This window comes from Pygocentrus nattereri, chromosome 21, assembly GCF_015220715.1.
Source record: "Pygocentrus nattereri isolate fPygNat1 chromosome 21, fPygNat1.pri, whole genome shotgun sequence".
NCBI lineage: Eukaryota > Metazoa > Chordata > Actinopteri > Characiformes > Serrasalmidae > Pygocentrus > Pygocentrus nattereri.
In genome coordinates, this window is record NC_051231.1 from 23123026 (window position 1) to 23142457 (window position 19432).

Genomic DNA, 19432 nt, shown 5'->3' on the forward strand with positions numbered 1-19432 from the left:
GTTAGAAAAACCCCCTAAAGGCAAGAGGAAAAAACCTTGAGGGTAACCAAGACTCAAAGGCGGAACCCGTCATCCTCTGGTTGGCACCGGATAGCAAAACAATAACACAATAAGATAAATATGAGTGCGTGATGAAATTTTACAACTAATATGTAATACTGAAATATATTTATTCATTATATATCGAAATACATAATATAAAAGTATTTAGAATGAGCAATGATGATCGAGTGCTACTTTTGGAAATAATGATGAGAAACAGAGCTATGAAAATTAGTCATTGTTACCAGTGAACAAACAGTGACTAGTGTTAGGAGTGAATCACAGTGAAAATGAGAGTTAAATTCATCAATGACTACTGCTAGAAGCTTATAATGATGATCTGTTAGTATGAATATGAGAGGTGTGCAGTGTGAGGCAGGTGAACAGTGTCTATGATTAAATAGGTTCTAGTTTGTGTCCTATCACTAGGAGGGTGAATGGGGCATGCAGGTGAGGCTTTTTTGGAAGCTCCGTGGCAGCAGATCCCTATCAAGGTAGATGAAATGGCAGCATCATACCACACAGAATGAGCAATGTTCAGCTCAGGAAGGAAACTTACAGACAGTTCCGCACTGTTAGAAATAAAGGTATTATGCACAAATAAGTGTACCTTCAAAGGTACAATAGTGGTTTTGTATTTTTGTGGCATAAATAAGTTTTTCCCAGATGAGAAGTGTGTATTTGTACATTTTCATCACCTAATGTTTAAAAATAGAACAATAAAATAAAAAGCCTGGAGACGAGACAGTGTGTGGAGTCAATACAACTATTGTTCCCTGACCCAAGGCTCTGAGATGTACCCTTGAGGATACCACCCCAGTCACGAGAGGAGTACTACCCCAGAGACAGTTTCGTATAGTTTTTTCTGAGCTTGTACTTGGGGTGACAGAAAACACTATTGCTAAGAGGGTACAAGCAGTGACTCTGGCAGGCCTAGCAATGGCAGCCTAAATTAAAAGAGAGAGCCAAACAGACATGAGGGCTTCCTAAGGTGTCAGATTAACCAAAGATAACGAATGACCACTGTTAGAAGCCCATCACAGAGCCAAATGAGAAATATCTTTATCAAAATCAGTCACTGTTATGGACTAGTTCCAGTGTTACTGTTACTATTACTGTCACTGACTGCTGTAAGAGGCTCATCAGAGTAACGGAGGAGAAATAGATCTATGAAATGCAACTCCAGGGGCCTTAATCAACTGCTTATATTGCTTATAGCAAAAAAATGGCCCTGAATGAGAATCATTTCTTCAGCAAAATCGACAGTGTTTGGAGGGAACTGACACTGAACATTGGCATGTGAAAAGTTAATTTGCCTTGCATAAATGAAAGTCAATTCACTGCGCATTCCTTTTAGCCATGTGCTCCTAATTCTCCAGTAGCACCATTCACCCCTGATCACAACAGCTCTGCATGAGGCTGCCAGACAACAGACTCCTTTCTTCTGCATGCAGTCCTTACATATGATGTTTTCTACCCACCCACATGCACACCTCACGCAAAACATCTGTACTTTGCAGTGTGCATATGCACGGTACTGCAGGTTTTCCTGTTTGTTGGATACATATTGGTCGCTTGCGTATTTTGTTTTACTCTTGGCTGGCTCTGAGAGAGCTCTTTGTGGAAGACTTGCGGTCGGCCCTCCGTCGTGGGGAAGCCGAGCCAAGCCACAATGACAAAACAGGCAGGCTGGATGAAAGTGGTAGGTGTTACTCAGCATTCGGCAGACATGGCATTTGACTCATCTCAGGCTCTCTCTTTCTGCTGTCCCACTTCTCAACACACGACAGTTCGGTCATATAAGGACAAATGCAGCAGCAGTTACCAACAGTGCAAATGAATTATGAATAAGTGGAGGGTGTCTTGAAAGAACAAAAACAGACTCATTGAGAAGCATCTGCTCTTTATGTTGAATGTTAGCCAGAAACTGCAACAGCAACCGGGCTGTTAAGATCAAGTTTAAAAGTTGTAGATATTACTTAAACTGTATTCTTATTTACTCGTGTACTTATTCTTCTATGGACCACTTATTATTTTGAAGGCCTCATATCCAATTTTTTTATATTTATATGGATTTATGTACCAAAAACAGTTATAATTCATTGTCCAACCTCTCTTTATCCCTTAGAATCAGAGAGATTCATTACTGTTCCTTTAAAACTGATATGTGTAAATGAGCTCTGTTCTGTTCTGTATTGTGCCTCATTCAAAAAGCAGCACATGCTGAAACATTCCTTATAACTTTATTGTGAGTTGGTGGGGTTAAAACTAAAAAGGTTGATATATGCAAATACAGTTTTATGTGACATCACAAAGTACAGTAATTTCAAAGTGGACTGTATGGTCAGGGGATTGAATGGTGGCTTTCAACACTTTAACAATGTGTACATACTAAATCAAACTCTTTTATTTTATATGTGATATGGGCCCTTTAAGACACGCTCCACTCATGAATAAGTGAGAGATGTCAACCCACTGAGATACTGAGTACCACTGCTTTAAGGAACCAAATGCAGTTTTTTTCTACCACCCTGCAGAGTTGAGCTTCAACCCTAATCTAACACACCTGATCCAAGTAATGAAGCTCGTTAGGGCAATGGTTTCGAACACTGTTCCTGGAGGACCCCTGCCCTGCACATTTTTGTGTTTTCCTGCCAAAACACACTCATCCGACTCAGGAAGGGTTTGTTAATTAGCGGATTAGTTTGGATCAGGAGTGCTGGGAGCAGGGCAGACACTAAAATATGCAGGGCAGGGGTCCTCCACGTTCTTGGGCAGCTGTTTATGAGAGCCAAGTGTGTTCTGAACTGGTCATGGCAGTTGATCTCCAGGATCAGGCTTGAGCACCCCTTTTCCACAGCGTCTCTGCAAAGAACCCGATTTTGGCACATTTTTAAGTGTACACTGAAAGACACAAAGAACTGTTTTCAAACTTATATGGCCATAGTCTTACAGGGGCTTCTTTTTAGTAAGCTCATTTGACTCAATCCTCCAGACCAGAGCAGAGCAGAAAGCTCATAGTGATGTAGTGAGTCAGGACTTGGCTGAAATTTCTCTTGCTTCTTCCCTGCACAATGGCTAGAGGGTGCTACATCCCAAACCAAAGGCACTGCTGTGCCCTATTCAAGTCTGTTTCAGCGTGTATGTGTTTGATTATCAACTGTATTACAGCAGAGTTTCTGTATTTTTCTCCTCATATGTTTTTGATCTTTCGTGTGCTTTTTTTATGTTTTGGAAAAAGAATGAGATGCTTTTGAAGAGGTCCTAATTTTTACCATCTGTGGTGGAAGGAAGTGTATACCCCGCCTGGGAGGAGGAAATGTATATATTTGACTCCACAGTGAGGAGGAACTTGGCTTTGGAAAAACAGCTGTGAGAAACCTGATGATCCACTTAAGGGTGTCATTTAAAGCTTCTTGTGCTGTATAAATCATACGCCTCTTGTGGAGATGTGAAAAGCGTGATATGCCAGCTTGTGGCTGTTGTTACCGGATTAATGTTCAGAGGTCCAGATGAACTGTGACAGGAAAATGGCAAAGCTTTTCTAAGTTGGACTTCACAGGTCAAACTCCTTGTGAAGGGAATCCAACTTCAGAGACGAAACAGCAAAGAGGCATCATTTTTCTGAATTGGTTAGCATACCCATTTTTGGGGGGCAAACCATAGCCTATTAGGGCTAGGCGTTCCGTTTGGGCCAAAACCCAGTCAAAAACAGAGAAAAAACAACTCTGTGATAATGTTATTTCTACTAGCGGAATTTTGATATTGTAGTAGTATGTTAGCATTAAGCTAACAGCAATTTCCAACTTTTTTTGATGTTTTAAAATTATGATGGTATTGCCAAATTATGACGTGTCAGATTTTTAATCCATGACTGAATGGATTCCACTCATTTATATTTTAGAGGGCCCACTGATTTGTGGTGTGGGAGCTCACCAATAGGTGGTGCTAACACAAATTAGGGGAATCAGTGTCAGGAAAAACCTCGGAAAAACAAAGCATGAGAGCAGCTTAAAAAGCTACACATATCAGAAAAGCACAGTCTCTGCACACACCACAGAATACACTCAATTTCAGGTTTGAGTCCAACACCACTCACTCGACTCAACCTTAGTGCTATCCTCTGAATGGGTGTACTATCTCCTAAACAGGTGTTATTTTAGCATTAGCTAGCCTCAACCATTCTGTTGTGTAGCATGCTAGCAAAGCTCATGCTAACCAATTCCTCTCTCAAGTTTATCAATTGTCCAATAGATGGTTTGACATTTATTGAATGATGGATTGAAAATCATGCGCTGTGTTCCCTTATTTGGTAACTATGTAAAGCGAACTACTTTTTTCTGTTTTTTTAAATATCAATAGACAAAATAGACACAAATACTATCATGTAATATATGAAGACGTGACAAAATATATACTACTAAGCCTAGTCAGCAGCGTAATGAGCGCGTCGGTGCGATGCTTTTGTTTATTAATTTAACCTCTCACTAAGCTACAGCTTTTAATCTAAATTCATATACTGTAGATAAGCAAATTAAACAAACCAAAGAAAGAATCAATCAAAGAAACCAACATGCTGCATAGAACATATACAGAGCTGTCCTAATGTCCCAAATTTGTTAGGTTTCCATGCCTTAAAAAAGTTTTCTATTTTTTTGTTTGTAAACAAATAAATAAATGAATAAAAGAGCTAAAGGATAATGTTTGTCTAATACAGAGAAGGTTCAAGTCAAGATTAGACAATATTTAGTTTTCAGTATTTGTGTGTGTGTGTCAGTGTGTACATATGTGTGTGCATTGATATGTGACCTTCTGAGTGTTACAGACATGTGTTTTGTGTTTGCAGTTCTGTGGTTTTAGAGGTCAAGGGTTCAAGTTACAGGCATGGAGTCATTCCTGCTAGAAGCTCTCAAAGCAAGACCCCAACTCACCAGCTCTTTGAGATGAAAGAGTTTTGAGTTAATTGTATAGCAAAGTGCAGTAATTAGATATACATATTCAAAAAAGATGGATGCATGGAATAGCGTTCTACCTTTGTTGAGTTTACCTGAACACAGCTTTGCTCAACTGACTTGAGTCTCATGCTCTGTAGAATATTCCTCAGGGAGAAATGAGACACCCCAATCAGTCATGGCACGTCAAGATGTGCTGTGGACATTGAGCATAATTTAATAAATTACTTCTGTTTTTGTTAAGATCCACAGTAGAGGACAGTTCATAAAAAAACATTATTTATTTATTTTGCCAGCCAGGTAAGTGAAACATGCTTATGACTCTCATTCAGCATCTATCACTGCTGCAGCAGAAACCAAGAACAATGATACATGCTGACCAGAAACATCACTGCTCTATATATGTCATCTGTTTACATATCATCTCAGTTTCCTGCCAGTTTACGAGAACATATAGCTAATCTCATGGTGGTTATGAGCACTATTCTTTTAATCTATCATTACAAAATGAACCATGAACTCTAAACAGGCATTGGGGAACCCTAAGAGCCTTCTAGGCCTTCAGAGAAAAGGTCTGATGATTTTTGGGAATTAAAAACTACAAATAATTTTTAGAAATTTGGACAATTTATAAAATAGAATAAAAACAAAAAAAAGGTTTTTGAACTGAAATAAAGTGCCAAGAAATGACTTTTGATGTTTTGGCTGACCAATTTGATTGTATTTTGTAAATATAAATAAATGTAGAATTTGATGCCTGGAACACAACCAAAAAATATAAAAAAAAACAAACAAAATAGGGTAAAAAGTTCACTTATAGTCCATTTTGAAAATTTCCACAATAAGCAGGTGCATTGGTAAAAAAGAACATTTCTCAATGCAAGATTGCAAAGAATTTAGGCCTTTGTCTTCTACTGTACATAATATTGTGAAAAGATTCCGAGAATCCATAGTAATCTCAGTCCATGTAGGGCAAGGCCGGAAACCACTGTTGAATGTGCGTGACAGTCAAGCTCTCAGATAATACTGCGCGTGAAACTGTCATGCTACTGTGTTAAATTTTGCCACATTGTCTCAGTAGTTCTTGGGAAAACTTAACACAGTCCACAACTTGAAACTTGAAGCTTGTTTTGGGGAAAAATGGATGTGGAGTTCCAAGGGTAAAAGGGACCATCCAGACATTTATCAGGAAAGGTGCAAAAGCCAACATCTGTCAAGGTATGAGGTGCATTAGTGTCCGCAGCATGGGTAACTTGCATACGCATGAAGGTACCATTGGTGTGGGGGCCTATATTGGGATTACAGAGAGACATATGCTGCCATCTAGATCACATCTTTTCCAAGGATGTCCAGGATTATTTCAACAAGACCAAGCCAGGCCTCATTGTGCACATGCTGCAACAGCGTCACTTTTTAAATACAGAATGTGTGTGTTTGACTGCCCTGTTTGTCGTCCAGATCTGTCTTCTGATGCAAATATATGACATATAAGGAGGACTGATCAGCAGCTGAAGTCTGGTATCAAGCAAAGATGGGCAAAAATTTCACTTGCAAATCTGCAGCAGTTAGTAACCTCAGCTCCCAAACGATTTAAAAATGTACTTAAAAGAAAAGTTGATGTAACGCTGTGGTAAACATGCCTCTCTCCCAACTTTTTTTGAGTGTGTTGCAGCAAAAACATTGGACATCGTTTGTTGGTACTTTCATCGGTTAAATAAAGGATCAAGGTGATTAACGGATTCACAAATCATTTTTACAAAATGTCCCACCTTTCCAAAAAAGGGGTCTGTAATTTTGGTTCATCTTAAATTAACAGAATTATTACATTGTTGTTTTTCAGTTTTACAGTTATAGTCTTATTTCATTGTTAGGTTTTGGTTGGAAACAGAAGGGTTAAGATCATGAAAGGAAATGTATCCAATCAGAATTCTTTTTTTTGTGGTATCTAGAAAAAATGCAGCCAAGCAAACTCTCCCATTGGTTAGGCTTTCAGGAGCTGGACAGGTCTTAAAAGGCCTTAAAAGTTAGATTATCTACCAGCATGATTAGAACGTGACAGTGGAATCAACCAATCATATTTTAGCTTACAAAGGGTGGGACCAATTTTGTGATAAGAAAGGTCACTCTGGGCTTTGTGGAGGTCCTACACACATCACTAACTGCAAATGTGAGCAATAGTCTAGCTCAGTCATTCTAAATGGAAAACTGCAGCAACCACTCTATTCTATGGCCATTGACCAAGTCACTGTAAAATATATGTTAATGTCGTAGATACGTGTAAACCTCAAATAAAAGTTATGGAAAGTCTTACAAGTCCATGATTAATATAGAACGGCCCCATGAATGTTATTGCGTCCTAGCTTAGAGCTAACATTTAATTAGAAAAAGCTTAAGAGGTGTTTTGACTTTTATGACCTGAAATGAGGCCTATCTCTAATAGTCATAGTTCGCCGCTTCACAAGCACATGTGTAGAGCATGTGGTGTGCACTTTAAGTATGAGGTAAGAAGCAGACTGTAGCTATGGACTGACAACAAATTGGTAAACAAAAAAAATTCTTGATAATGTTCACGCTGTTCAAAAGAAGCTAAAAGCATCCAGGACTTCTTGGCATGTTGTTAAGTAATGCAACTCTGTGGGCTGTGCTAGTCGGGGAACAATGGTGCATGAAACAGTGCGTTGTTTTGTTTTTGCTCTGTGAAATATAAAAATAACACAGTGGAAAAAATGATTTGTTTTAAGGATTATTATATAGAATTATTCTAGTGCTTCAATAATCCCCCTTTGATTTCAAGGATGAAACACTCAAGCCAAGGACAAAGATCCATTGTTCCACCTTCGCAGTGCCATTGAAGTTTACAGTTATGTGCTCTCCTGAACCTTAATTTTCTTATTCCTGTTGCCCCTGTCTGTTTCCATTTGTTGTGACAAAGAAACAGCATATTTCTTCAGGTAAAAATCCACAATACTTTAGCAACTGATGGAGGAAGACATACTTTGAAAGACTCCTATTAAGCAGCTATAATGCCCTGTGTTTAGTTCAGTAACACAGATTGATTGTCTTGGCCTTAGATTATCATCATGTTAAGACTTGACTACTGAGACATCGTTTGTGACTCATCATGAACCTTCATTAGTCTTCTTTTGAAGGGCTGATTTTCCTACAGAATCAGTTTATTTGACTGTAAATCTAATGAAACATTTAAAACATTCCTCATCTATTTTTTTGATTGTAGCCCATTGCCCAACACCATTTAACTATGCAATGAAAGGCTTTGAATACCTGGAAGCTGGTGTAGAGCAAAGCTGTTTGGGGGAATATGATGTCTGTTATTCCATAAGCAATGTGAAAGGTCACGATGCATGTTTCCACTGCGCATTTCAGACAATCTTGAGCCCAAAGAAGTTGGCAGCATTTCTGAGTGATGTTGACTTTGCACAGTACAGTCATAACTTGCATTTGTAGATGCAGTGGCACACAGTGTTTATTGACAACGGTTTGCTAAACAATTCATTATTCTGTATGTAGTGCAGTCTGATACTGATACTGATGGGAAATACCTAACATTGTTGCAGCCACTCACCAAGGAACATTATTCTTAAACTACTGACCTGTTTGTTGATGCAATTTGGCAAAGTGGTGAGTCTCAACCCATTCTTCCTCATTTCTAGATGCTCCCTTTTTACCTAACCATGAAAAAATAATGAAGTTGACAAGGTAAAACATTAAATATTGGGTTTTTGTATTCATTTCATTCAAATACAGTTCAAAGTCGATTTATAAATCAATGCTTTTCTGTTTTCTTTTGGAATTTACATTTTATATTTAAAGAAACACATACAAAATCATTTAACATTCACTTTGTTATTCTATGAATTCTAGGCCTTGACTTACTGAAAACCAACAGCTTTAGCTACCAGTTACTGACAGCTGGCTAGTAGTTATTTATTCAGTGCTGAATATATCAAACAATTACAGCAGGTCATTGTTCAGCTCAGGCTTGTTAAGTGATTGAGGCTTTGAGTGAGCATAAGATTTTGTGTACTTGATTTATTGCTTGCTCCCTTCTGGTTAGACATCTGTATTTCATGTAATATTACCACACATGCAAAATCCCACAAATCAGTATGCTGTTCAAAGAGCTTCAGCCCGTCACGTCTGGAGAGAGTTTACCATGCGAGGGCATAGGGTGGCAGGAATGTGAAGCGTTTCCTGATGTGAGTCTCAGCTCCATATGGGATGAGATCCAGGTCAGTGCCTGCATGATGGGGTCACAAAATTGGGGGAGGTGGGACCTGGTAAATCATCTAAACGACAAATTTCATCAGATCTGCTTTTATAACAGTTATAACAGTTGGGGATTTGGGAGAGACAGCCAATTTTATGCCAGTGCATAGAGTACTTTAGTAACACTTTACTGTAATGCAATGTTCATAAGGCTGCATGACGTACACATAAGCTCTACTCTACTGAAAAAAGAGCCAAATGAACATTTATAAGTGTTTGTTCTTTTTACTAGTACAAATGCTGCTTTTACCAACTTTGATGTCAAGTTACACTTAAGACCTAATGTGTTTCTTTTTTTCTGACATTAGGTTGAGTCATGACACTTTCTGGGGTGAAATGACACAGACTTTGTAACTTAATGTATGTCACTGTGATTTAATGCTGATACTGTAACATTGCTTGTCAAAGGCCTTTGTAAAATGTTTATGTAGGTTTCTGTCACTTGTCTAGATGAACTTATATAGATTCTATGTAGGTTGCCTTATGAACTCTGCCCTACAACAAAGTGTTACCGGATTTTTTTATTCATACCAAAATGACACAAAACGAAAATGACAATTGCACAATTGGATCAGACATTCTTCTTTTCATATTTTGAAAATACATCAAAGTGTTAAATGTGTGCATATATTTATCATACACCCATGCAGTCTCCACAGACAAAGAACTGCAGAATGAGAGTGGGTCATACTAAATGACTCAGGTACTTTTAATGTGGCCCTGCCATATGATGCTCCCTTTCCAAAGTGTCAGCTTATTAAATTTTTGCCCTGCTAGAGCTGCCATGGTCAACTGTAAGTGATATTGTGAATTGGAGATGTCAAGGAGCAAGAACAGGTGTGCTGCAAAGTTGTAGGCCACACAAGCTCATAGAACAGTACCATTCAGTGTTGACGAGTGTATCACCTCAACAACATCTGTTATCTGGTGCAACACTCACTATGAAGTTCCAAATCTGGAAGCATCTGTACAAGAACTGTTCTTTGGGAAAAAACATTAATTGGGTTTTCATAGTTGTGGAAAAGTCTGAGATCACCATGCAATTTTCAACATTACCTGGACTTGTTGGAGCACACCCTGAGTGTTTTCTGGAATGATGAATCATTCTTCATAGTCTGGCTGTCTGATGGATGAATCTGGGTTTGGCAGATGTCAGGGAAATCTGGGGCTGCTTTTCAATGTTTAGGCCCCAAATAAAAAGGTGTTCTTAAAGAAATGGTTTGCTAAGTTTGGTATAGTAGAATCGCCACTTTTCTAGGACCAGAGAGCTCCAGACTAATGCCCATGGTTTTGTAATGAGATGTCAGCAAGCAAATATGGATGTGATGTTTGTCTTTTACCATCTATTGTATCTCAACACATGAGACTAGAATTAGGTGATACTTTTCACAGGGCATTTTTGGATGCATGTCTGTTTTCTTAAAAGTGAATGGTCTCCAGCTGCATGTTGGAGTACATACTTTAGAGTTAATTACTTTAGGCAAGATTATACACTGCCTGTTGTATTGTATTTTGTTAGTGCACAAGACCCCCATAGATCAAAGTAACTAGATGGTAGGCCTAATTGATATACAGAAAAAAAGCTAAGATTTGTCTTGTATGTTTAGTCTTCCAATGACTTCTGCAGGCTTACATTTATATAGTTGTATTTACAATTAGCAAATGTTCTGACAGATTTTCCAGACATTATTTTTGGTCTCTATAGAGGGATGCCTTCAACAGAGTTTGGCTACATGCCATATAAAACTGGATTCTGTGTATGGTGTATTTTAGAGTCAAAAGAGACTCAGGGCCGTTCTCCCTCCATGCTTCATAAAGAAACAGCAGGAAATCTCTCCAACCTGAGGCTGCCTGGCCCAATTCCTCTGTTCTGCTTGTAATCTGTAGCCCAGCTCTTCTGTCTCCACTTCTAGCTTCTTGGATTTGCTTATCTAAAACCAGCTGTCTCCTCTAGCCAGGCATTAAAAAGGCCTCTGAGGGCAAGGAGGGACTAGGCATTCCACAACAGGGCAGACAGGACATGCAGAATGAGGAGGTGCAAGAAAGAAACAACCAGAGACTCAAAAAGGGACATCAGGAGTTTTTCTTTTATTTGGTTTTCTTTTGGTTTAGTGTTTTTTAAAGAGCAGTGAGCATGTGATGCAATGTTTTTGATGATCCTTTGATCAGCAGTTTCTCAGAATCGACGTGTACCTTTCACCATCTAGTATGCTTAAATGGAACTTGGCAACCGTTGCATCCTGGTCCCATGCAGAGAGTGGAAAGTCTGTTTGCACAGAGCAAGCCCTGTTCTGACGAATTACACTCAAGCTCTGCGCTTTAACAGAGGAGTTCGCTCTCTGAGAGGTTGTTGTTGCTATGGGATGTTTGAGGACTTTTTTTTGTGTATGCAATGTTTGAATGCATACATACAGGTCATATTGAGTCTCTCATCGTAGTCTCTGTTTGCATTAACACTGGCAAACACAATTTGACACGTACAGTGTTTGTGTCCAGCAAAATGGAGCAAATTTGGACAAAATTCAGGTGTCAACATAGCTGCTACTCCTGTTTTAACTATGTAATGTTTGTTCTTATCATTTGTATGGATAACATTATGTAATACAGTGTTAGAATCAACATAGTCCAGTCTATCTGAGACTTTCTTGTAATCTTTGATATCCTCCTCTATTGCCCACGTCTTAGTCTCATTGAACCAGGCTAATTTTTCAACTGCCATTGCAGTTTTGTGGCTGTATCTGCTACAAAGAACAAGGGTTCGACCCCCTCTAAAACCTTAACCCCAAATTTGCACTAACACTAGCAAAACAAGCTAGCAAGAAAAACACTAAACCGTTTTTCCCTTGCAAGATGTAGGGAGGGCTTTTCAGCCATGCTAACTTACATTCCCGTGGGCTAACAACAGGCTTGTAGTCTGTCAGATTGTTTTGACAAGTACACCCTCACCCTTTACTTTGAGCTACACCTTCATAAGGCTATGGACTGGCTTATACATGTTATGCTTAGTTTGATCCCACCCTAATAATAAGACCACGTTCCCAGCCACATTTAGCCCAGAATTTCCCATAGTTGTCCCTGGATGCTCTCATTACAAGACCACATCTACCCTCTAAAATGTATTCCTGATCATGCCACAATGCAATAGGAAAAATAAAAAAAACAATATTAAACAGTAATATCATGTTTCACATACCTCTTCACCCATCCCTGTCACTCAAAGACCCTCCCTGATATTGTTTCACTCTAAAATGTCATAGTACAAAATTAAAATGCATTATGATTTCACCCCGCAAGAAAAAACAGCATAGACCAGCAAATAGTCACCAGCAAAACCGGCATATGTTGCATTATGGAAGCTGCTATGCTAGCCAGTAGCAATGGAAGCTGTTATGCTGATCATGACCGTGCATAACCATGCTGAGTGACCAGCTAAATCCGTTCCAGATGGAATGCATGCAGGTCCGTGCTTGATTCTTTTCCTTCAGGAATGTTAGCCATGCATTTTCCACAATGCTAATTCACAGGCCTTATTCTCTATTTAGCCTTTTAGCTCTAGTGCAAAACTAAAGCAGCACACTAAACATAGCTGAGTTTGGGTAAGAAGGAATATTTAGCATATTTGATTATTTTCCCCCAAAACTAGCTTTGATTCTGGCCTAGAAGACAATATACGCCACTTCTTTTTTAGTCCAGGCCAGACTTTTACAAAAACCAACAAAGTGGGCACCTCTGATTGGACAAAAAAGGCCATTATGGGGAAACACCTCTCTGATGCCGTGTTAATGGGGTCAGGTTGGTCACTCGGCAAGATCTTGCAATAAGAAAAACCCAACATGTGGATGAACAGATGTTGAGGGAGGGCAGTCCCCGATTCCTCATTGGTGAAGAGTGGCCCAAGGATGGAGAGGGAGAAGTGTGCGGTAATTGGACAGGGTTTGGGAGGGCTGTTTTGGGGTGGTGGGTGGAGGGGGGTTGGAAACGAAAAGCTTGAAGGGGAGAGGGGGTATTCACAAAGACTTTGGCAAGCGCCACTCTGCACAGTGCTACAAAGGCTCTGGACAAGAAGGAGGGAGTGCCTTTTAACTTATTCAGGTAGGTGTGTTCCTGTGTGATCATGCAATATGTAGAGGAACTGTAAAACTACAGTGTTTATTGTTTTTAGTTACATTTTTTGCTTTTATTTTGCTCCTCTGCTTCAAGGCACACTTGTTTACTTGTATTTGATTGCAAGGAGAGCCACTCTGAATGCCAGTGAGCCAGTGGCTTTACTGGGTGATTTTTTTTTATATGTAATGGGAAGTTAAATATTTAGCAGCAATGACTGCATTTACTTTTTTCATGTCAACTTGATGTTTAATGAAATAACAGTAGGGAGGGGAACACTGTTTCCTTGTATGTGAGCTTGCACAGAGACACCTATGCACTGCTACTTTCTACTTTACACTCTTATTGGACTCTACTCTGTAAACATTTATATAGGATAACTTGGGAAGAGAAGCCCCCTAGTTTAAGTTTGCCTTCTCCTTACCCTTATTTTCTCACATTTACATGAAGTGGTATGAGCAAATGTCTTATTTTTGGGGGAGAAGGGCTGTTGTGGAGAGATCAGTACATTTAGTTTTAAGATTAATTTTTTTTCCCCCTTTAAAGTAAAAATGTACAGTTAGACGTTTTTGGTATGAAGCGCCCCCAGACATGGGCAAAAAGCTGCCCCAGACAAATTATTTAGTAAGATTTTCTTCATAAAGATGCAAAGTTGTTCACTGGAGATTCACTGGTTAGCTAGCATAAGACTAACCAGCATCTGGACTGGATGAAGTGGGTGACACTTTGTTTTTAGATGAAACAAACACTCAGTGGACTCTTGGGAAGAGAGTCCAAAACATATGAGAGTTAGGATTAGGTTTTGGCTTGAGGTTAAGGTTAGGCTTAGGGCCAGGGTTAGGGTTAGGTTTTGGGTAATCTACTTAATGTAAGTAATGTATCAACAGAATATCTATAAGATTTTCACATTAATTGATGCTTCATTACTGCTAATTCAATGATATGTTGTTGATGTGTTACTGACAATCTTTATTAATTTATACAAGTTTATTAATTATCTACAAAAGACCACTCCTGAATTGTTTATAGCAATGATCAACAACAATTAGCCTATGTTTTATCCACGTGTAATCTGTTCTGTCATGTCTAATGTGTCATATTTTCACCAATTAACTGTTATAATAATAATAATAATAATAATAATAATAATAATAATAATAATAATAATAAATGAAGTAACAGTATATTATTATGTAATAATATAACTATAAACACTAAGAAATAGACTGCATTAAAAGTTTCAGGTGTTTCTATATTATTGCCATTAGTCTTTGTTTTGATAGAGTCCCCAACTTTCACTAGGAGGGGCTTCTTACCAAGGTGGGGTGGGGGTAGTAGCATTGTTTTTTGTGCTATCATATTGGGTACTGATCTAGTTTATTTCCACACACGTGTATAAGGCTGCAACCCTATAAATGATGACGATGACACGTGTAAGTTTATGTATCATTCTGTTCATACTAAACTGGACATATATGGTACAGTATGGTATGGCACAGTAAATGGACATTGTTCTTAAGAGGGATCATCTCCCTCATGTTCACCTACATTGTTTAATTTTTCATCTTTTAATTCCTTTGGATGTCTTTAATGCAGTTGTTGCCAACCTTAGTCTTGCAGTACACCTGCTCTGCACATTTTGGTGTTTTTTCCAGCTCTGACAGACCTGATTCAACTAATCAGGTAATGATGAAGCCCTTTCTGAACTGAAGTGCGTGTGTTAGAACAGGGAATCCGCTCATATTTACAGGACTAGGGTTGTTCATGTACATGGTTGTTTCCTTTTGCAGTCGCAGAGCCTCCTTTGTTTCATAACAATGCGGCTGGCAGCTGTCTTGCTGGTAGGGCTCCTGCACATCACACTGACTCAGGAAGCAGACCCACTTGCATGGATCTACAGATTACATCCTATGGCCTCCCTGCAGGCCGACAACACTGGAGGAGACTGCCCAACCGAGTGTGACTGCCCTCCAACCTTTCCCATCGCCATGTACTGCGACAACCGTGGACTTAAGCAAATGCCTTACATCCCTTCTCGCATGAAGTATGTCTACTTGCAGCACAACCACATCCCCACTGTCTCAGACGATGCCTTCGGGAACGCCACCGATCTTGTGTGGGTCATACTGCACGAGAACCACATCAACACGGTGGGTAAAAAGGCTTTTGCCAAGCTGGCCAAGCTGGACCGACTTTATCTGAGTGGCAATAACCTAACTGAGGTTCCAGCAAGCCTGCCTGCCTCGCTTCGTGACCTCCGCCTCAACCATAACAAAATCACCAAGGTTCTGCCCAGTGCCTTTGAGGGAATGGAGAACCTGACCATCTTGCTGCTCAACGACAATGACATCCAGGACATGGGCGGGGCACTGAAGGGCCTCAAATCGCTCACCTTGCTTGATGTCAGCAATAACCAGCTTAAGAATGTCCCTGAAGGCCTGCCCAGCATGCTCCACCAGCTCTACCTGGGCTCCAATGCCATCAATGCTATCCCAGACAACTTCCTCAATCGCTTCTCCAATTTGCAGTATGTGCGCTTTTCCCACAACGAGCTCACAGACAAGGGCATCCCACCCAACATATTCAATGTAAGCGGACTGATTGAGCTGGATCTTTCCTTCAACAAGCTAGAGAGGATCCCACCAGTCAGCACCAGTCTAGAGCACCTTTACCTACAGGCCAATCAAATTAAAGGTACAGCTGTTTCCCTTTTCCACATGTGCAGTTCATGAATAGTCAGCTGAGTTTTGTGCAGTCTCCATTGCTGCCCCCTAGTGGTAAGAAAAGTTTATTTCCAACCTTCCAATAGTCTTTCCATAATAGATTCAAACGGCTGTGCAGGAAATCATATGTTTTGTTTTTCTTTGTTAGTTTACATTAAATTTACATGAAGGACTAACCAGGTGGGTATTTCATAAAGCATGATTTCTCAGTTAGCCAGATAAAAGCCCAAAGATGAGGACTGTCAAATCAGAATGTCCCTCAGCACTTTTCCTTTTGTACGTGCTTGACTTTGGGCCTAACTTGTTAGGTTATGTTAGACTTGAAATCCTGCTTTGTGAAATTCCCCCTCCCAGGTTTCATCTGAGGAAAATAATACCACCCAAATAACTCTTGGATCTTAGTTGTGACTAATGCAGTTTTCAAACATTTCTACATAATTAAATGGTTAAGATGTAAACAAAGCTATTCAGGGTGGTTTGATGTATAATACCCAAGATTGTTCAAAGTGGTGGTGATAGGAACCAGATGTCTGAATGCCTTTAAACCTCCCTCACAGACAGTTATTACATGAAATGGTTTATAATATGCTGCCTGATGCCTCACACATTGTTTGACCATAGTCTTGAGATGTTTTTGGCCTAAAATATATTTTTTGAAACCCTTTCATGGTGGAATACAGATTTCAGATTTACCATTGTTTTACCATTTTAACATGAAAATAAAAAAGAAGACGTGTGTAAGTTCACTGGTAGTTGTGGATAGTAAATAAAATGGCTATGTTTCAGTTGACCCCTGGTTCTTAGCATCACCACTGTAGAGAATTCCAAGCTAAGTTTCTGTAAAACGAATGATTTCACCTCAAAACAATCGGACTGACTTTATTTATACCCCACATGTCTCCACACGTTTGCAGGGTACATTTTATCTGAAATGACGGGTCTGAAGTTTTTTGTAAATGGGTGAAAATTGCTACAATGAAAACCCTTTTATTGTTTGACGCAGGCTGGTTTCACTTAAGCACTGATTAGGGAAATACAAGGCAGATCATTTGCGTCCATGTTACAACACTCTGTAATAATGAGAATCACAGTCTGGCATATGAATCACTTTACCAGTTGGGTGAGAGTGAAAATGCCCGTAATTGGTGACATGGGATGTTTTTGCTTTGCATCACTAACGCAACTGTGAAAGTTTGACTGTTTTTGTGGCTTCACATCTTTAATTTTTTTTTTCTTCAGAAATGATTTGAGCTCCCTTTTTCACTAGAACAACATGAACATCTGCTTCTGATATGTAATGTTTTTTGTAATTGTTTGTTTGTCTGAACTGTCACAGAGTTTACGCTGGGCAGTTTCTGCAGTGTGGTGGACGTGATGAACTTCTCCAAGCTGAAGATCCTGCGTCTGGAGGGCAACGAGATCACCCGCAGTGACATCCCTTCCGAATCGGCCATGTGTCTCCGTCTCGCCTCGGACATTGCCCTGTAACTTGCTACTGCTCCATTAAGGAGACAGAGGGCAGTCCAGTCCACTTCTCTTCTGTTTTATCCTTTCTTTAACTGTTCCCCAGGATATTGAAATATTTCTTTATTGGCCTGTTGATTTACTGCTTGTTTAGTACTTGTTGATGTATATTTCTATTTTAAGAAGCGTAACAAGGGGACTTTGTGGGTTGTTCATGTATATTCTGTGTGCAGGCGTATGGATAGAAGGGAGAAAGCAGAGGTAAGAGGATAAAGAGAAGGCAGGAATTCTAGCTAGATAGATATTAAATATGTTATGTAAGGGTGTATTTATCTGTTTTTGCCAGACCAGTTTGCTTTCATGTGCTTTCTTGTATGTTTAGTCTGACATTGCACATTGGCAAAAGTGATGCACTGAAAACGATACAGTTATTTAGGGGAGAGAGGGTCACAACCTGACGCAATTCGTTTTTTGATAAATAATTTAAATATGTATTCAATTTAGAGTAATACATTTTCTGGTAACACTTTAAGTTGTAACATAAGGCTACCATGACTACTGACATAACCCTATGTAAATGTTTAGAAATGCTTATTCCAATAGGCACCATCTGTTATAAAGGCTATTTTAACTAACTTTGATAAAAATTGGCAAATGTAACCTTTACAGAGAATGATGCCTACTAGAAAAAGCATTTATAAACATGTTGTCTTGTCAAGCTTATGTAGGTGTCATGTAGCCTTATGAACTGTACCCTACAGTAACGTGTTTCTATACAAGCAATAATACACATATCTTTGCTTCCAGCACATGCCATTAACAAACTATTTCGCTGAAAGCTGTGAGTTCAAATGTTACTGGCCCCATAGGTGGGTTAATCGTAACAGACTGAAAAGCTAGATGTATTTAATTAAATACAATTCTGTTTTGTTAGAAGAAGACAAGCTTTACAACCTAAATGCAAAAAAAACTACGTACATGTGATAGTGAAAAGACACTGTGCCAAACGTGGTAAATGGAGGTCTCACTTTAGCCTGGCTAACTCTCACTGCAATTGGTTCTCACCCTTCATAACTGTTATATTTTAGCCACCAAGAGGATGATTTAACCCCTAAAAAAACCCTAAAAGGCCCACTGGTGGGCACAAAATTTACAATTATATGACCTAAGAATATCTCAGCCAGTTTGCATTGAAGTACCTGTAGTTACTGAATAATAACCCTTAGTATGTATTAAGCCTGGGATTTTAAGGTGTTGACAAATATGTTTGTGAATTCTGTGACTAATACACATAACATTCATGGTTTTTCAGGATCTTGCTTTCAGAACTGGCAGATAATGTTGCTACTGGAATACAAAAAGAACTGTGGACCCCACTCTCCCCTACTTCATTTTTACATAATATTAATAACTTAATAAAATACACTCACTGAACCGTGGCCACTTAATTATCTTCTATCTACACTCAGTGTCCATTTTATCAGGTTCATTTACCATATTTGAGCACTTTGTAGCTCTATAATTCCAGATTTGGTCCCTCTGTTTCTCTGTACAATTTGTAACAGCAGGTACTCAGGTACAGTACGGTTCATTTGGCTGTAAAAATGATACGACTTGAATCACCTTGTGAGTGTAAAGTTAGAAACAGTAGCTCAGTGAAACAGTAGCAGTGAAACAGATTGAACACAATCTGTAACAGTGCAACTACAAAGTGTACCTACATGGGAAGAGGACCAGACAAAAGTATACATTCAATATACCTAATAAGGAGGGAATTGTGTATATTACATTAATACAACTAGCCAAAAGTAAACTATAAGACCAAATCGTTTTGATGTAATATGTAGAAATGAAATATAC

At 39.1% G+C, this 19432-nt stretch overlaps 1 protein-coding gene across 1 annotated transcript; it reads left to right on the plus strand.

The window, feature by feature from the left end:
- The first annotated feature begins 13323 nt into the window (after positions 1-13323).
- fmoda (fibromodulin a) lies at positions 13324-19012 on the plus strand. The gene is made up of 3 exons (XM_017710831.2): positions 13324-13373; positions 15176-16079; positions 17445-19012. Exons 2-3 carry the CDS (start codon positions 15203-15205, stop codon positions 17594-17596), a joined length of 1029 nt encoding a protein of 342 aa, XP_017566320.1. The 5' UTR covers positions 13324-13373; positions 15176-15202; the 3' UTR covers positions 17597-19012.
- The last annotated feature ends 420 nt before the right edge of the window (positions 19013-19432 follow it).